The sequence below is a fragment of the Podarcis vaucheri genome (genome assembly GCF_965113315.1).
Source record: "Podarcis vaucheri genome assembly, chromosome: 15".
NCBI lineage: Eukaryota > Metazoa > Chordata > Lepidosauria > Squamata > Lacertidae > Podarcis > Podarcis vaucheri.
In genome coordinates, this window is record NC_138753.1 from 16371072 (window position 1) to 16390133 (window position 19062).

The 19062-nt window shown below is 49.6% G+C and overlaps 2 protein-coding genes across 2 annotated transcripts; both read left to right on the top strand.

Moving 5' to 3' along the window:
- Window positions 1-528: 528 nt before the first annotated feature.
- On the top strand, window positions 529-9105 carry TBL2 (transducin beta like 2). Its single transcript, XM_082201476.1, has 7 exons — window positions 529-736; window positions 1696-1826; window positions 2576-2760; window positions 3759-3910; window positions 4641-4767; window positions 7434-7586; window positions 8546-9105. Exons 1-7 carry the CDS (start codon window positions 583-585, stop codon window positions 9000-9002), a joined length of 1359 nt encoding a protein of 452 aa, XP_082057602.1. The 5' UTR covers window positions 529-582; the 3' UTR covers window positions 9003-9105.
- A 2581-nt stretch (window positions 9106-11686) lies between these two features.
- On the top strand, window positions 11687-18738 carry BCL7B (BAF chromatin remodeling complex subunit BCL7B). The gene is made up of 6 exons (XM_082201577.1): window positions 11687-11853; window positions 13231-13306; window positions 14183-14282; window positions 15935-16105; window positions 16629-16708; window positions 17790-18738. Exons 1-6 carry the CDS (start codon window positions 11762-11764, stop codon window positions 17880-17882), a joined length of 612 nt encoding a protein of 203 aa, XP_082057703.1. The 5' UTR covers window positions 11687-11761; the 3' UTR covers window positions 17883-18738.
- The last annotated feature ends 324 nt before the right edge of the window (window positions 18739-19062 follow it).

A 19062-nucleotide genomic window follows, 5' to 3' on the forward strand; every position in this document is an offset into this window, starting at 1 on the left:
CAGTTTAAAATTATAAAAACCACCCCTCCCCAATTAAAATCAATCAATAATGACTTGTGCCGTGACTCCTAGCGTTTGCGGGCTGGGACTGACATTTTATTTGCTATATACATTTTGCAGGTCTTTTTTGTACCCCGCCTGGTAATCGTAACATGATAGGCGGCATAGAGATTTGTGTGCGTATTAAAACGAATGAAGCTTTAAAATCATGGATCTCGCCATTCATTCAAGTATACATGGATAGCTGTCTCTTCTCCCCCTCGGGGAGAAAAGGACGAGGAACCCCCCACCCACAAACGAAGTTTAATGGTAACCGGAATTTCTCTATCCTCCTCTACACCCGAATCCTCTTTGCGGTCCAATCAGCGCACAGTGCGTGGCCAATCCCGCGAAGGCTACTTTTGCGCGCGCGCCCCTCCGCCTCAGAACCGCTTCGGCGCATGACTGACGGCGGCCAGCGAACGCGCACGCGGCGGAACTCGCCACCCATTGGTCCGTGGCGGTGCCGCGCGCGTCCCCGTCGGACTTGGTGCCGCGCGCTGAGTTGGCTGAGGCGAGAAGGCGGCGGCGGCGGGAGGAAAGATGGAGGCGGCGGCTGTGCCGGGTTCGGCGTGGCTGGCGGGGCTGTCGCTGGTCCTCGGCGGCCTCGTTCTCTGGCTGGTGCTGATCCTGCTGAGGCGGAGGACGGAGGAGGCGGAGCCCAGCCGGAAAGGGCCGGAGCCCGTCACGATCGACGGTGAGAGCGCGAGACGAGGAGGGGCGGGGCTTAAGACGAGCCACACCCCCTTCGGGAGTCCTCACTTTGCCCCAGTTGTAAAATGGGCCGCTAGGCTGAGTCGTGCCAAAATTTCAGGATGAAAGCAGTGCCTCATATATAATAATCAGTTATAAAGGTAAAAGGACCCCTGACCATTAGGTCCAGTCGTGACTGACTCGGGGGTTGCGGCGCTCATCTCTCTTTATTGGCCAAGGGAGCCAGCGTACAGCTTCTGGGTCATGTGGCCAGCATGACTAAGCCGCTTCTGGCGAATCAGAGCAGCGCACGGAAACGCCGATTACCTTCCCGCCGGAGTGGTACCTATTTATCTACTTGCACTTTGAGGTGCTTTCAAACTGCTAGGTTGGCAGGAGCAGGGACCGAGCAACGGGAACTCACCCTGTCGCAGGGATTCGAACCGCCAAGCTTCTGATCGGCAAGTCCTAGGCTTTGTGGTTTAACCCACAGCGCCACCCGCATCCCGCAATATTCAGCTATATTGGTTGCATAATATAATATAAATACAATACAATTGTACAATACAATACAATAAATACAATTTAGGTGAAATTCAATATAATTACAATTATATAAGTTTTATATAATTTAGCTCAGTATGGCGAACACCGGCGGGCAGTGGCTTTCCAGGGTTTCAGATGGGGAGCCTTTTCCAGCCTTACCTGGAGACACCAGGGATTGTGCCTAAGAGCTTCTGCAGTCAAAGCAGATATGAGCCTTCTCCAGCTCTGTGGATTACTGGCTTTTTCATAGCATTGTAAGTTGTGTTTTCAAGCTCCATTATGTTTGGACACTTAAAGTCTATTTTGAAAAAATGGTCCTGCATCTGGCCTTGCTCTTCTACATTCTGGTAGAATGCTGATTGTCCAGTCCGTCTTACCTATTTTTAAAATAAGACTTTCTTCAATTGTATTCTGTAGATCAGGATGTGAACAGTGAAGCAGCCAGCAAAACATCAGTCCCGAAGAAGCAGAAGCAGCTTCAGCGGATCCGCAAAGAGAAGCCCCAGCAACACAACTTCACCCACCCGCTCCTGGCTTCAGCACTCAAAGTGAGGCCTGGCAGGCTACAGCTTGTGTTCTGTGTTTCGCGGGAAAAGGAGTGGGCTAATCTTATGTAGGAAGTTTACCTTTATAGCAAGTCAGAGACCTATCTGGCTCAGTATTGCCTGCATTGATTGGCAGTGCTAGTCCAGGGTTTTTAGGCCAGGAGTTGCTCCCAGCCCCACCTGGAGATACCAGGAATTGAACCTTCTGCATGCAAAGCAGATGGCCTGCCAGTTGGTCTTTATCTAGTGATGGGGTTTGCCTCTTCAGAACCCTTCTGGGTTTTTGGAAATACTGGATCCTCCTTTCTCCTCACATACACACATGTACATTGCAGAAAAATATAAGAGCCAGTAGATTAGAAATGCAAAAACTCACAGTAGTGGGGAAGATTATGACCTGAGAGAGGTGGTGGTGGTGTAGTTAGAATATCATACAAGGATTTGAGAGACAAGGGTACAAATCTGCAGTCAGCCATGAAGCTCACTTGCTGACCCTGGTTCAGTCAGCCCCTCTCAACCTAACCTACCTCACAAGGTGGTTGTGGGAATTAAATGAGGGGGAGAACCATGTACACCATTTTGAGCTCTTTGGAGAAGAGATGGGATGTAAATCAAATCAACAAACAAACACTTTTGCAGCATGGCAACCAGCTCTTTGCTCTTGGGCACACCCCAGGATGGAGCACCTCTGTATTCTTTTCCACTTTTCGTTTGTTGAGAGGCCAAAGGTTGATCCTCTTTGCATTCTTCAGGGCCACAGCGGGAGCATCACCTGCCTGGATTTCAGCAGCAATGGGAAGTACCTGGCGTCCTGTTCTGATGACCGCACCGTCCGCATCTGGAGCACCAAGGACTTCCTGGAGCGGGAGCACCGCTGCATGCGAGCCAACGTAGAGCTGGACCATGCCACTTTGGTCCGCTTCTACCCGGACTCCAGGTGGGGAGGCTGTGCCTGGACATGGGACAATTAGCTTTGCTCCTCCCTCCTCCTCTTTACAGCTGAAATTGCAGACTAGCTGATCCTTTCCAAGAAGATGGGGAGGACGGATTAGAATTACCAGCAGCTCAGGTTGATTGGTGGAGTCACCAGCCCTTTTTTTAAAAAGGAGCTAGTAGCTAGAGCTAGTTTAAGTTCAAGTTCAGCATCCCCCAAAGCAACTAATTCCAGTTTATTTCTGTCTCCTTACAAAATGAACCAGTTCAGTTCACAGTCATTTCAGCCTTCAGAATGTTATAAGCTGCTTTGCTGAAGTATAAGATATATTTAAGAAGAGTAAGGAAACATTTTTCAAAACCACAGTGGAATGTGACGTGTTTAGTTTGTTTTTCCCAGCAATTACTATATTTAAACTTAAAGGTCCAAAAAGTATCAACGAGGGGAAGATACACACATAAGGACGTGACGGTGAAATAAAAACTCTTCAAAATTCTACCCCACAACAAATGTAATTCACATTCTGTTCAGCCAGCAATTACAGGAGGTGTAGCTCAAAGATTTTAGAACTAACTTAGCGAACTTTGCAAACTAGCTCATTCCAAGCAGTGAGGGTGGGGAGGGAGTCAATTCCTATAAACCAGTGTTAGAAAATGCTATCCTGGAGTAGGGGGTGTCAGCACTGACCACCTGTCCAGGTCTGCAACTGCTGGTCCAAGCCACTGTCCTCCTCTGCTGTAACAGCAGCGATGGAGCAAGCCTGTTGTCAAGCTTCTTCCTCACTACTCTCGTCCCCTGCCAGCCTTATGTTAACATTGAACTGGCATTGGAGTTTGATTAGGGGAATGCTAAAGGAGGACAGCACAGGTGCCCATACAAAACCCTGCCAGCAACAATGGTAACACTGGCAAAGCACCTGGGGCTGGGGGATGGACTTGAGGCTGTTGGAGTAGCTTGTACTTGTGCTGCTTACAGGCACTGCCTCTCCTTTCTTCACGCAGAGCCTTTATTGCGTGGCTGGCCAACGGAGACACCCTCAGGCTGTTCAAAATGACGAAGAAGGAAGACGGCAGCTTCACATACGCCGCACTTCCAGAAGACTTCCCAAAGCTGCACAGAGCCCCCATCATCAACATTGGAGTCGCAGACACAGGTATGGAAGAGGCGAGGGGACTCTCTTTTCTAGGGCTTGGCTTCCTAAGTACCCAGAGCTGAATTGGCCGGGGAGAGCCAATGAAACCCTAAGAAAAAACAGCTTCATCAGCCCAAGGGCCTGTCTAGTTCAGCATCCTGTCCTCACAGTGGCCAGTCAGGTGTCCCAGTAAGAAACCCACAAGCAGGTCTGGAGCACAAAAGCCCTCTCCCATCCCGTGGTTTCTGACGTGTGTGTGTGTGTTTTGCCAATTTTTTTTATTGATTTTCCAAATCACAACCCAATTTTTACAAATGAATACAATTTTAATTAAATGATTTCCCACTCACTATTGTTGGCGCGACCTTGGCTTCTAATATTACTGCATAAACTATTTAAAATTATTTCCAATTACAATGCGTTACCCAAAATTATCAGCTGTACTCTTAGCAATTTCCATTCATGTTGAAACATTGTTTAAAGCATCTACATACTTTTATGAAACTTCCAAGTGAGAATATAATCTTTCTTTTCATTTTATTCTGTGTATGAAAGTTCTAATGTATAATCTTCATTGGCCTTATCCTCTGCCCTTTATACCAAACGTCTCCATATTCAAAGATGACCTTGAGTGGTATTCCTTTCTGGGTGCTTGCAGTGCTGCGGTTGTTATTCAGTGCATAGCTGGTATCTCAAGGTTAACCATGGCTAGCAGCTCTTTGCCACTGATCTCTTGTCTCTCCTGCCCCAGGGAAGTACATCATGGTCGCTTTCAGTGACACCACCATCCTCATCTTGGACACGAAGGGGGACGTCCTTGCCACCATCAACACCAACCAGATGAACAACACCTTTTCAGCTGTGTCACCATGTGGAAGGTAAGGGTTGTGTTCACTACGCGGCTGAGCTGCTCTCTACCACCTGCTTACCCTCAGGGCACTCAGTTGCTTGTATTCCCCCATGAGCCAAGAAAACCAAGGGCATGTCCCCAGAGTTAGCTCTGAACTAATGCCAAAGAGTTAATAGAATCATCGAGTTGGAACGGTCCTTGGAGGTCCTCTAGACCTTCATTGGTGTTGGGTCTACAAGGCAGGAGGCAACGACAGGTTTCCTGCCACATGACAACCCAGCCTCTGCTTAAATCCCTCCTGTGAAAGAGGGTCTGTGGTTTCCCAACCCATTGTGTCTCATTCTCAAGATTCCTCTTATGTTCAAGATACTTCTCCTCACATTGAGCAGAAATCTGCTTCCCTGAAGTTTCCACCCACTGTAGACCCAGTCCTGCCCTCTGGAGCAACAGCAGACAAGTTTGCTCCATTTTCTAAGCTCCTCAGATATTTGAAGACTGCTGCCCTTTCTCTTATCTCTCTCTCTCTCACTCACTCACTCACACAAAACACACATATACACAGAGAGAGAAAGAGAGAGACAGAGACAGAGAGAGAGAGTTTTCTCTTCTCCAGGCTAAACAAACTCAACTCATTCAGCTGTTACTCACAGGATTTGATTTCCAAACTCCTCACCATCCTAGTCACCTTCCTCAGGAGAACGTTTGTCAGTATCCTCCTTAAAATGTGTTGTCCAGAATTCAGATGTGGCCTAACTAGGGTGGTGTTAGCTTTCTTTCTCTCTCTCTCTTCTAGCTTTGTGTCATTGGCAGATTTGATGAGTGTCCTCTCTACTCCCTGATCCAGATCATTTATAAAAAATATTAGCACAAGGCGCAGGACAAAGCCCTGTGGCACTCAACACACAAAACACACACACACACACTTAAGACACAGCAGCCATCAATGAGCACACGCCAGTGTACGGTTGCTTCATGTGGCTCCAACCTCAGTAGTGTCCAAACACCCCTTTTCTAACTTATTTATTTATTGCATTTATATTCCTCCAAAGAGTTCAAGGTGGTACACATGGTTCTCTCCCTCTCCCCACAACAACCTTATGAGGTAGCTTAGGTTAAGAGGCATTGACCGGCCCAGGGTCACCCAGTGAGCTTCATGGCCAAGTGGGAATTTGAATCCTGGTCTCCCAGGACCTAGCTCAACACTCTAATCACTACACTACACTGTCTACAAGAATATAATGGGAGACTTTGACATGCTTCACCGAAGTCAAGACATTTGTTGTTGTTTAGTCGTTTAGTCGTGTCCGACTCTTCGTGACCCCATGGACCAGAGCACGCCAGGCACTCCTGTCTTCCACCGCCTCCCGCAGTTTGGTCAGGCTCATGTTTGTAGCTTCGAGAACACTGTCCAACCATCTTGTCCTCTGTCATCCCCTTCTCCTTGTGCCCTCCATCTTTCCCAACATCAGGGTCCTTTCCAGGGAGTCTTCTCTTCTTCTCATGAGGTGGCCAAAGTATTGGAGCCTCAACTTCACGATCTGTCCTTCCAGTGAGCACTCAGGGCTGATTTCCTTAAGAATGGATATGTTTGATCTTCTTGCAGTCCATGGGACTCTCAAGAGTCTCCTCCAGCACCATAATTCAAAGGCATCAATTCTTCGGCGATCAGCCTTCTTGATGGTCCAGCTCTCACTTCCATACATCACTACTGGGAAAACCACGGCTTTAACTATACGGACCTTTGTTGGCAAGGTGATGTCTCTGCTTTTTAAGATGCTGTCTAGGTTTGCCATCGCCTTTCTCCCAAGGAGCAGGCGTCTTTTAATTTCGTGACTGCTGTCACCATCTGCAGTGATCATGGAGCCCAAAAAAGTAAAATCTCTCACTGCCTCTATTTCTTCCCCTTCTATTTGCTAGGAGGTGATGGGACCAGTGGCCATGATCTTCGTTTTTTTGATGTTGAGTTTCAGACCATATTTTGCGCTCTCCTCTTTCACCCTCATTAAAAGGTTATTTAATTCCTCCTCACTTTCTGCCATCAAGGTTGTGTCATCTGCATATCTGAGGTTGTTGATATTTCTTCCGGCGATCTTAATTCCAGCTTGGGATTCATCCAGTCCAGCCTTTCGCATGATGAATTCTGCATATAAGTTAAATAACCAGGGAGACAATATACAGCCTTGCCGTACTCCTTTCCCAATTTTGAACCAATCAGTTGTTCCATATCCAGTTCTAACTGTAGCTTCTTGTCCCACATAGAGATTTCTCAGGAGATAGATGAGGTGATCAGGCACTCCCATTTCTTTAAGAACTTGCCATAGTTTGCTGTGGTTGACACAGTCAAAGGCCTTTGCAAAGTCAATGAAGCAGACAAAGTCAAGACATACTATTGAACTTTTCTCAGGTTGCTTTCAACACATGTACAATCTGTGTGCAAAAGAGATGAGCTGTGCAGATCAACAGGTATACACTTTCACACAAACACATGAATGTGTGTAGAGAAAGCTTATACATGCATTTAGTGTAACATGTGAACAAGCCTTACATGTGCTGTTCCCAGGAATATGAGGCAAGAGTGGTCTGGAGCAACTGGGAAGAGGAAACTTTCAAGGCTGGTTAGTGCAATTGATTTGGCACAGCCTGGCTTGGGAATAACAGGGCACTTCCCTCCCTTGTGGCTTCCCTTTCCTTCAGGTTCGTTGCATCGTGTGGCTTCACTCCCGACGTGAAGGTATGGGAGGTGTGTTTCAGCAAGAGTGGGGACTTCCGGGAGGTGACCAGGGCCTTTGAGCTGAAGGGGCACACGGCTGGCGTGTATTCCTTCTCTTTCTCCAATGACTCCAGGCGGTAAGTGAGGAACCCTCTTCCAGCTGCACTTCCCTCTGGTAGTTCTGTGTCCTGTTTGTCACCTGCTGACTCCTCCAAAGAGCACTCCTGGTTATCTGCTGCGCTGGGTGGGTGTGGCCAGGAGGTCCTTTGGACTGGCCGCTTCTTGCCCGCATCTCCTCCCCTATAACTAAGCAGCCAGAAGGAACCTCCTTCCAAGATTTGAAGTTACACCATAGCACTGTCCTCCATGCCCAGGGACAAGTATCCTGGTTTGGTTATTTCATGAGGCTTCTATGCTAAATGGCTTCAGACTGTTTTTGTTGTTGTTGTTAGTTAATTTATTATCCGCCCTGCACCTTAAGGTCCTGGGACTGGTTACAGCATTAAAACACAATATTTAAAACGACTGAAAACAAGTTACAGCCATAAAAATAAGGTGGTTCCTAAAAGCATACACCTCAGGTGTCAAAAGCCAGGGTAGCAAAGAGGTGCGTCTTCAGCATCCTTTGAAAGCTGTATAATGAAGGCAACAGATGTGGCAGGGAGTTCCACAGCTCAGTGGCTGCCCCTCTCCCAGGCCACCACCCTCCAAGCCTCTAAAGGCGAAGGAACTACCAAGAGGTCTCCCTCTGCTGACCCAAGAGCATCTGTAGGGAAGGAGGCAACTAGTCTTTCAGGTGTTTTGCACCTGAATCATTTAGGGCTTTAAACCACCAATGTGAGCAATATGAATTGGCAGCCAGGTGAGTAACAATTTAAACCAAAGCTGAATTTCATAGCTTGCCTCTGACTCCCCAAACCCAGGGGGAAACAGGTAGTAAAGCAGAGGTGAGGAACCCAGTCAGCCATCAGTAAGAAGCTGATGGAGACTTAGTGGGACGTCCTCTCAGCCTGAGGCGGCATTCTGCCACAGCTGCAGCTTCTACAGCTCAAGACTTCAGCCGGAGGGTAATGTCTTCTTTCCTCCCCCAACCCAGGATGGCAACGGTTTCAAAGGATGGAACATGGAAACTATGGGACACAGATGTCGAATACAAAAAGCAACAGGACCCGTACCTGCTCCTGACAGGTCGGTGCCAGGTGGCGGAGCCCTGTCGCGTCGCCCTGTCCCCTGACGCCCGAGCCCTGGCCATCTCCAGCAGGACCAGCATCTTTGTTTACAATACCCGGAATGGCGAGGAAGAGGAGCGCTTTGAGGGCGTCCATGGCGAGCACATCACAGACTTGGCCTTCGATGTGAGCAGCCGCTTCCTGGCCTCCTGCGGAGACCGGGCTATCCGCATCTTTCACAACACGACGGGCTACCGGGCTGTGGTGGAGGAGATGAAGGCCCTGCTAAAAAAGGCCACCAATGAGTCGACAAAGCAGAGACTGCAGCAGCAGGTCACAAGTGCCCAGAACGCTCTGGACGCCATCTATGGCAAGGGCAACTGAGCCCTTCCCAGAGCAGGGGGGTGCGGGGGTGGCTTCTGCTGGGCAGACCCAGGGCTAGGATTTTCATGTCAGAGAGATGGCTAATAAAATATGTTTTGCACAACTGTAGCTCTCCCAAGTTTTGATGAAGCCTGTCACCACGAGAAAAGCAGAAGAGCATTGCTCATTTCCAGACTAGGCCTCTAATACAGGGCATGGAAAAAAAAATTTGAATTGTTCCCACTTGGGTCTGAGCCATCCCAAGAGTGGGTCTGTCCCTACATGTCACAAGAGAGCAGAACTAGCTTTATTTTTTTTAAGGGTGTGGGGTTTAGACCTTGCTCCAACACAGCATATATAGCCCTAAAAAGCAGGTTAAAGTGCTTTGCTGTAGGGGCAGTGGATCAGCTGGCCTCACACTGATGGTGTTTAATGCAGGGCAGAGCTATGGGGGGGGGTCCCTTAATTCTTTCTTGATCTGCTTTTTATTTTATTGACTCATCCTAGTCCACTGATAGGTGTTTAATTTACAGAGTCAACCATACAGAGTCAGGAAGGAATTTTTAATAGTGAGAGGGCTTAAGCTGCATGCTTACCTGGGAGAAAGTCCCATTGAACTCAGTGTGGCTCTTCTGGATACACAAGTAAGGATTGCACTGAAGCTCACCATGCTAACCAGGGATACTTCTGAGTAAACATTATTAGTATTTTACTCTCTGGCTCACACCACATAATTTAAGTCTACTCTTATTTAAGAACAAAAGATATGTCTGCCTAGATTAGGCCACTGTCCTGCTATCCTGCTGTGGTCAACTTTTGGTCAATTTTGCTCTCTTGGAAGCTTTTCATACTGTGATGTTGGACACTTTAACCAAGAACAGGCAATCTATGGCCCTCTGGATGCTGTTGAGCCCACAGTTCGCATCACCCGCCCTGACCATTGCATTGGCCATGCTGACAGGCTATGGGACCTAGGAGTCCAACAACATGTATTCCCCATGCCAGGCCTAAACTCCCCGCCAGACTTCCACTGCAGATAGTTACAGTTCCTCCAGTCCTACCAGTGAAAACCATTTCTCCTGCTGCTGGGGCTGCTGCCTTCAGCATAGGTTTCCAAAGACACCTTCTGCTAGGCAGTGGTATTGGCGTGCAGTGATCATGTCTAAATGCTGCCCAAGTTGAATGCACCTAAAGGTTGGTACCTGGCACATTTTAAAAAATATACATCCATGCAGCTCTTTGAATCTTTGTGGGTTATAAATGTGAGATTGACCCACATTAATCAGCTATCACCTTTTAAAGAGAGATGGTCTATATCTTATTTCTGCTGTGTATCTGTTGCTGTGTCCTGGATTTCTTCCCCATTTAATTGTCACAGATACAGTGTGAGTAACCTGAGGCTCTGAACCCTTCTGCTATCAGCTGGTTATGATAGGGAGATTCCGCTCCAGCGCATGAGCTCTTTTCTAAAATTGGTCCCTCTCTAGGTGATGATGTTTTCACAGATTTTTCCCATGGCGAAAGGGAAAAATGTTCACTACCTGCTTTTTGTGTTCCGTGATTTTGAGATCTTCGAAAGATTCCACTGGACATGATCAATCTAAGTCCACCAAGCTTGATACCTTATTTTGTTTTATTTATATTTCACTGCCCACCCCATTTGACTGAAAGAACTGTCAAGGTAGCAGCCAATTGAAAGCTACAATCCTTTGCCTGCTTACTTTGAAGTAAGGCCCATTGAACAAAGGAGGAGTTTCGTAGCATGGGATCAAGCCTCACATAAATGAACAGTTATTGGCTGGCTCTGCAGGGCAACCAATCACAGCTAAGACATCCTTCAGGGTAGGAGGGCTGCCTTGGTCTAGCCCAGGTGTAGGGAATCTCTGGCCCTCCAGATTTTGCAGAACTATAATGCCCATCATCTGTGGCCCTAGGTCACACTTGCTAGGGATGACGAGGGTTGTAGTTCAGCAACATTGTGGAATGCCACAGTGGACCCAGCCCTGTCTTCCCCTTAAGAGGCATCAGTCAGAGCATATTTTCTCTAGGTGCTGTGAGATGTTGGGATGTGCCCAAAAGTGCAGTAGTTGGCAGTTTGGGCTCACCATGTATGCAGAAAGTTTGCATTTCTGATGTTCAAGAGCTGTACCTTATCCCTGAAAACACAGGATTCAAATTATGACACAGCTGTATTTGTGAGGAGGGCATTGGTGTTCATTCAGATTGCAAACGGGTACCATGCAAAGCATGCTCCACCACTGAACTATAACTCCTCCCTTTAAAATGTTTCTAGTCCTCATGATTAACGACCAAAGAGTTGAAATAAGAAGCTGCCAAGTCAGGCCACTGGTCTATCCATTCTACACTAACTGGCAACAGCCCTCCAGGGTCTCAGATAAAAAGAAACCTTTCTCTGCTCTACTTTGCTGAGGACTGAAGTGAGCACCATCTGCATACATGCCTGTCTGTAAAGCCGCTTTTTTCCACGTCTTCATTATCACCTGCTTAGGGATCAGTTTTAAAATTTAATAATAAATAAATGAACAAGACCCTTGCCGTAGGGCATGTACAGAGTGCATTAAAGCTCCGCCCTTCCGCATGCGCACGGGAGTGGAATCGGCTTGCGCATGCGCAGTGAAGTCAGATTCGCTCCCTCGGGCGGGGCAAGGGCGCTGACGCGTTACGCACGGCGGGTGTGGGGGCAGTCGCGCGCATGCGCAGCGCGGCTGGGCAAAGCTGCTGCTGCTGCGGGAGCTGGCGCTGCCGGGGCCACGGGCGCCATGTCGGGTCGCTCGGTGCGGGCCGAGACCCGCAGCAGGGCCAAGGATGACATCAAAAAAGTTATGGCGGCCATCGAGCGCGTCCGCAAATGGTGAGGGGACGGGGGGAGGGGCCGTTGCTGGGAGGGGCTTGGCGGCGGGTCAGCCAATCCTCGGCGGCTGCGGCCTTGGTGACAGTGGCCCAACCAACCGACGGCAGCCGTTTGGCGCGATGGGCGGGGCCTTCCCGAAGTGGCCAATGGCATTGTGCTTGTTGTAGAGGTGGGGTTGCGGGGAGAGATGTGCTTGGCGGGGCTGCCGGCCAATCATAGTTGAGAGGCGGGTGATGCCTGGCTGCTAGGATTGGCGTGACGCTTGGCCAGTCGCTCCAAAAGGGAGGGGCGGGGGACCCCATTGTCATGGGGACTGGCTAGTCTACCTGCCGCGGACTGACCCAGTTTGCGGGAGAGAGAAGCTCTTGCTTAGTTGGCGTATGCCGCTCAATTTGCACATGCGTTCCTTGCTTATTTACATATTTTACGCTTTTTTCTGAGCTCTTTGCCTGCATGGTTTCTACGAGGCAGGTCAGGGGGAGGTGGAAACAGTACTTAGGCATTTTATTCCTTGTCATTATCTCAAATGGCACCTCCAGAGAAAGGGGCAATCTACCTTCATGCTCTGCTTTTCATGGAAGGCATCGGGCTGCTGCTGCTGGGAGTTCATCCTGGGAGCCTTTCCCAGCCCTACTTGAAGATGCTGCCAGGGATTTGAACCCTAAGCTAAAGGCCACTGTTGCAGCTTTATCTGCGATTATGGGGGCAGCCAAAGAAAGGGCCTCATCTGATGACCTGAGACCTTCCTAGATGGCTGCTTTCTTACCAGGATGGCAGCCTGGATGGGCATACCTGGGTCCGACGCAGCAAAGCAGTTCTTACACTCCTACTTTGTGTTAAGTCGGTAGCATCAGGTTCCTTTTAGCCAAGGTATACCCTGAGTGGGGCATGGGCACTGCTGTTTATCCCATTGTCTGAGACTGCCGGAGAGAGAGAAAGAGCTCTATAAAGCAGAGACACTGGATCCTTTTAGATTCCCCTGTGGAAAACCTTCAGGTGCCAGTGGAGACCAGAGGCAAAAGATTGGGGTGCCCTCTTGACCTTTATTGAGTAGGCTACATTCTGGCCATGCCAAAGTCAATAGGTGCCTCTCTCCATCCAAGGCAAGTGAGAGGCACCGTCATAGTTCAAGGACACATTCCAGGCAGGTAGAAGTGCTCTGATAGAGCACAGGGCACGGCCAGGAGCAAAGGGCGAGGGGCCAGATTTAGCACACAGGCCTACGGTTCCCAACCCATGCTGCACAGTTTCTCCCTGGCCTCATCGCAGCCCCAGAAGGCAAAGGCAATTGCCCAGTGGGAGACATGTGGCAGGAGAGGGTGGTGATATTCATCTTCGTTGTGGCTGCACCTAATCTCTTTCATTATCCTGGCTCAGGGAGAAGAAATGGGTGACGGTGGGAGACACATCCCTGCGGATATTCAAGTGGGTGCCTGTTGCCGACAGCAAAGAGGTGAGGGGATGAGCACCAAGCCCTTCTGGGGAGCAAGAGAAGGAGGGCTATCTTCCAACACTAAACAGGGGCATGGAGGAGCCCCCTCTTTCCCCCTCCCCATTGTAGCATCCAAATGAAGCATCAAAGGGTCACTTCTGTCTCCTGTGGATGCAGGAGGCAGACCAGGGTGGCTGTCTGGTGTTCAATGATGACAGTTTTGCCTAAGTGTTCATTTGATTGTCTTGCTTTGCCAAATGAAGAACATCCTGCATTTGTTGGGCTCCAGTTTTCCATTCTACAAATACCATTTTGAATTTTATTCCTGCCTTCTTGGGTGCCCAGTTTTGCGTATGCCACAACATCATCATCATCATGGTTACTATTATAATTCATTATTAATATCCGCCTTTCCCCCAGACAGGGACTCAAGGTGGCTTACACAAATTAAAACAGATGAAATAAGCTTACAGCATATAAAATATAATCATTAAAAACTAATTAAACTCTAGTAGGATTAAAACAACGGGCCGGGTGGGGCGGGCAAATGATTGAAATACAGATAATAAAAACAGCACAGCACTGTTAAAGCCCTTTCCTTTAAAAAGCAATTGGTTTTGATGACGATTCCCTCCAAGATTGGCATGGGGAACCTGCGGCATTCCAAATGTTGCCATCTCCCATCACCCTTGGCTGCTGGGACTCCTAGTTGTTGGGGTCCAGCATCTGGATGCCACCCTCTCAGCCCTGCTTTAAGCCCGAGTACTAGACCCAGGGCAGAATCTTCTTTCGCATTTGTACCCCCACAACCTCCAGGCTGATGAAGCACCACTGAGGAGCATTGGGTCCCAGTGCTGGCAGGGGGAACTCACAGCCTTATTTTTCTCTCCCTTCAAGAAAGAGAAGTCCAAAACCTGCAGCACTCCTGCTTCCCGGGAGCAGAACGGCTTCCCAGCAGAAGGGGCGGCCAACTCTTCGCTCCTTCTGGAGTTCCAGGGTGAGTAGGCTGGGGAGCAAAGGGTTGCGTTCTCTTGGGGGCAACTTTCTGGGGCCATGAGACAGTGGTGGGCAGGCCGAGAGACCAAAGTGGGTCGAGCAATTCATCTGATACTCCCCTTTGCCTGGTAGGATTTTGGCCTTGCCACAGTCAAAGCTTTCTACACACTCACACATCTCCATCCTCTCTCCAGGCAAGCCAAGAGGCCTTATCACGCTTCAAGGACACATTTCCAGCTAGGCATTAGCACTTGAGGAAGGCTTGTGAGGCAGATGGCCTGGGCAACCTGGGAAGGAAGTGTAGCTTAGTGAGGCTCTGGAGGGCTGGATGGAGAGGCCCAGAGTTCCGCATTTGGCCCTTATGTCCTCCTCTGCCTTCGACTTTGGTATGCCAGCCAAGCAGGAGACGTTGACCTGCTACAGTGACCTGTAAAACTTATGCCAGGAAGCAAAATTGCATCATTTCTCTGATTCTACATCATTGCGCCATCTCCCCCCCCCCCAATAGTTTGCATAATCTACTCTGGTTTCAGCTGGCATTCTAGAAAGGGGCAGACACTGATTGCACAACCATCACCAGCACTAGAAAGCCTATTCAGTGCCCCTCGCTTTTCATTCTTGAGACTTTAGCCAGATGTTTCTGAGAATCTCTTCACGTCATAAGGGTTAGAAACATTGTGCTTGCTTTTTAAAATGAAAGACTGAAGTTCTCAGGAAACAAGATTCCACACCCAGCTGGTGGGTTTCAGTCCTGCCTTCTCACAGAATTGCAGTTGGCCCGCTGCCCTGACCAGAAGACTTTCTCAGCTTCTGGCCGTCTGTCTGTGTGGGTGTCGTCGTCCGGTTTGAGGGTTGGACTTTTTAATTCAGAGAAAATGCGAGTAAGAAGCGACAGGATTGAAGTTTGTAAAATTCTGCATGGCTTGAAGAAAGTGGATGGAGAAAACATTTTCTCCTGCTGTCATAACACTAGAAGTCACAGACATCCAGTGAAGTAGACAGATAAAAGGAAGCACTTCATACGAGTTAAACTATGGAACTCCCCTCCCACAGGAGGCAGTGATGGCCACCAGTTTGAATGGCTTTAAAAGAGGATTAGGCAAATTCATGGAGGGAAATTAGGCTTTCAGTGGTTACTAGCCATGATAGCTATGTTCTGCCTCCTCAGAGGCAGCAATGCTTCTGAATCCCAGTTGCTGTGAGAAGGTGCTGGATGAGATGGGCCATTGGTCTGATCCAGCATCATCTTCTTATGTGTGCCCAGCTCAGTCTCCAGTGGGATCTCAGTGAGCTGCAGAATTTGAGTACCAGCCAATGGCTACTAGCCATGATGACTGTGCATTCAGATGCTTCTGAATATCAGTTTCTGGAAACAGCAGGAGAGGAAAGTCCTTGAATCTTGCTTGCTGGTTTCTCACATGCGTCAGACTTGCTATTGTGAGAAGAGCATGTGAGACATTGACCTGACCCAGCAGGGCTCTCTTCATTTCCTTAGGGTAGGGAAGCTTGCATCTGCCCACCGTGGGAAGCCCCAAGAGCAACCCATTCCAAACCAGGTGGCCTCTCAGGTGTGGAAAATGCAGACACAGGAGCCGGCAGTGCTGCTCCTGGCTCCAGCTCCTGAGGCAGCCTCTCCCTCCCCATGCATTTCAGATGAGAACAGCAACCAGAGCTCCCTCTCGGACACCTACCCACTCAAGGCGGACAGCAGCCTGGCCTCCAGCCCCAGCCCCCAGCAGAGTGAGTCCATGAGCCCCAGCCACGCCTCCGACTTCCGGGCTGATGACTCTCAGCCGCCCACGCTGGGGCAGGAGCCCTTGGAAGGTGAGTGGCTTAGCCCAAGGGGACTGCGGTGGGGCAGGGGAGGCCCATCGAGGGTGACCACTGCCCTGGAGGGGAAAGGGCAGGTGGAGTGGGGCATCCCCTGACAGGCAGCTTCTACCTGGGAAAAGGAACATTTACTATCTTCGTCTGGTAATTCTATAGCCATTCCTTGAGAGGGATAGCCTGACCACCGTATTCTATGCATTGGCAACCTTGAGACTGGACTATTGCAATGCGCTCTATGCGAGGCTGCCCATCCACTACCAAGCCAGGTTCAAGGTCCTAGTATTAATTTACAAAGCCCTGAACAACTTAGGTCCAGGGTACCTCAGGGATTGCCTTCTTTCCAAGGTTGATCATCAAGCGTCCTTGGGCATCCCCTAAGTTGATGGGGTTCATTTCCCAAGTTTTTAGTGGCATCACCTCAGTCCTGTGGAACTCCCTGCCACTAGAGATTCGGGGGGCTCCTTCTGTGCTAGCTTTTTAACACTTGCTGAAAACACTTGTCAACTCCTGTTTCCAGAGCCTGCCCTTCCGCCCTCTGAAGTAGCTGATGAGCCTCCAACTCTCACGAAGGAAGAGCCGGTTCCACTGGAGGCTCAGGTAAGGATGGTGAGCCAGGCAGAGTTAATCACCTGTCTCTGGGATCTAGGGCTTGGTGGCTGGAGCATTCTAGATCCACGCCCCAGAAAACTGGTGTTGGTTCAAGGAAAAATGAGGTATATAAAAGCAGAATTCCTTAAATGCCAAGATCCAAGTTTGGGGCACATACTCTTTGGTGAGTGAACGCCAACAGAAATGTAAAATCACAAAACATGCAGCAAATGAAAGTGTAAAGTGTAGAAATATATGCTGTTAGACCTTTCAGATATGAGTTCCAAAATTTCCTTCTTCCCCCAGCATAGGATAAAGACCACATGCCTGATAAGCTAAAAAATAGTTTGCTTACAAGCTCTCCAAAGATCAGATTCATGTGTTTCAGAAAAGGTTGCACAGGCAGTAAAACTTAGCTGTTACAAAGTGGTGAGAGTTCTTAAATTATTGGTATAGGAAATTAGGAGTGGCTTGTGAGAGCCATGTGGCCTGAGCTCAGGTAGACTGAGGAGGAACGAAGGCTTAATTACCTGATCCCTCCCAAAGTGAGCTAAGCCTGACAGGACAGCTTACTCTATGGTCTTAGCCCCTTCATGCATTAATTTGACTTCAGCATGTTGCTTATATGAAGCTGGTTTTCCCACATGGAGATTCTGGAGAGGGTTTTCATTTGGGGAGCACGGCTGCAGCCTTTCTACTAACTAACTGAATTTATAGCCCACTCTAACTCAAAGGCTTAGAGAAAGTGACAGCAGTATGGTAGGTTTTCTTAATGCTCATGGCTCTGAATGAACCAGAGAAGAGACCCCAAGGGTCATCTAGTCCAACCCTCTGCAGTGCAGGGGTCTCAGCTAAAGAATCCCTGACAGAAGCCCCCCCCCCCAACCTCTGCTTTAAAACCTCCCAGGAGAGTCCACCACCTTCCAATGGAGTCCGTTCCGCTGTTGAATGGCCTTTACCCTCGGAAAGTTATTCCTATGGTTTATTAAGAATCTCCTCCTTTGTAATCAGTTGGCAGCCCTGTGCTAGAGAGAACAAGTCAGAGCCAGACTCGGTATGTAAAGCAGCTCCTTGTGTTCTTCTCCTGCAGGTGCCTGGCACAGAGGAGGAATCCGGTGCGCCTCCGCTCAAGCGATTTTGCACAGACCAGAATGCCACGTGCCAGGTGGCCTCCGAGAGCTAGCCAGCTCGCCCGCTTCTGCCCCGTCCCAAGAGCCACCCCGCCCCCAGGATGCCACTCTCTCAAAGTCGGCATCCTCTTCCACCTCCGCTCCCCTCCAAGAATCAACTTGCTGTTCCCACGGCCCTTCCAGAGGCCGCCTTTCTCCCCCTACCACCCCGTGCAATATTTTCCCAATGCCCCTTGGAGCCAGCCGGCCACATCTTCCCAACCCGCACGCCTAAAGGACAAGGCGTTGTCGGGGCTTCTCCTGTCCGCTTTTTAATTTGCCCTCTTTGTGGCTCCGGGGGGCAACCCCTTGGGAGGTTTCCGTAGGGAAAGAGGAGTTGTCAGCACATAACGGGCAACCCCCGAGGTCCACGCACCGCCTCTCCTCCTGCAGGGAGTGAACGACTCTCTTGCGAGGAGGGGCAGGGCCTGGCGGGGAGCCCAGCTGGGATGCTGTGCAATAGTTGTGGGGTTAAGCCATTAGCACTGGAGTAAGCCAGGTCTCTGCCCACCAAGCAGTGGGCCCTCGCTGGAGGTGGGATATGTTCGAGGAAGCCAAGGCTGCCTTGGCTGGGGTCAGGTGGCCAGAAGGCATCCTCCCTTGCCAGCGGGGCTGGCCTGGCCTTGGGGGTCAAGGAGGCCGCCCTGGGCACCAAAGAGACCCTGCAGCCCTTATGGCAGAAGCAGCTGCCACTGACCCCCACGGCCCCTCCTGCCTCTGCAGACCTGTCCCCTCCGTCGCGATCCGCATGCGGAATGGAGTTTGCGATCGAGGCCCTGCTGTGGTGCGGAGTGCCCAGCCACGCAGGGAAGCAAAGAGATATTTTAGCACTGAAGAGAATATTTTTAAAATTAAAACTATTTGAAGTAATCCCTCTGTGTGTGTGTGTATGTGTGTTGGGAAGCGGTGGTGAGTAGCTTGGGCTTGGAGATCCTTTGCTAGATGGACCAGGCCTTGGCAGGTGGGGGAAAGGGGCAGGAGAAGAGTCCCAGCACATCCGTGGCCAACCTTGTGCCCTCCAGATGTTTTGGATTAAAAGTCCCAGGCAGCACAGCCCTCACCCAGTCCTCAGCATTGGCTACTGTGATGATTAAGACTACTCCACACCCAGCAGGATGGGAGAACCTTTGGACCATTGAATATCACTGTGGAAAGGTTGCAGTGTTCAGGTTTTTCTTCACACAGCACACCTTA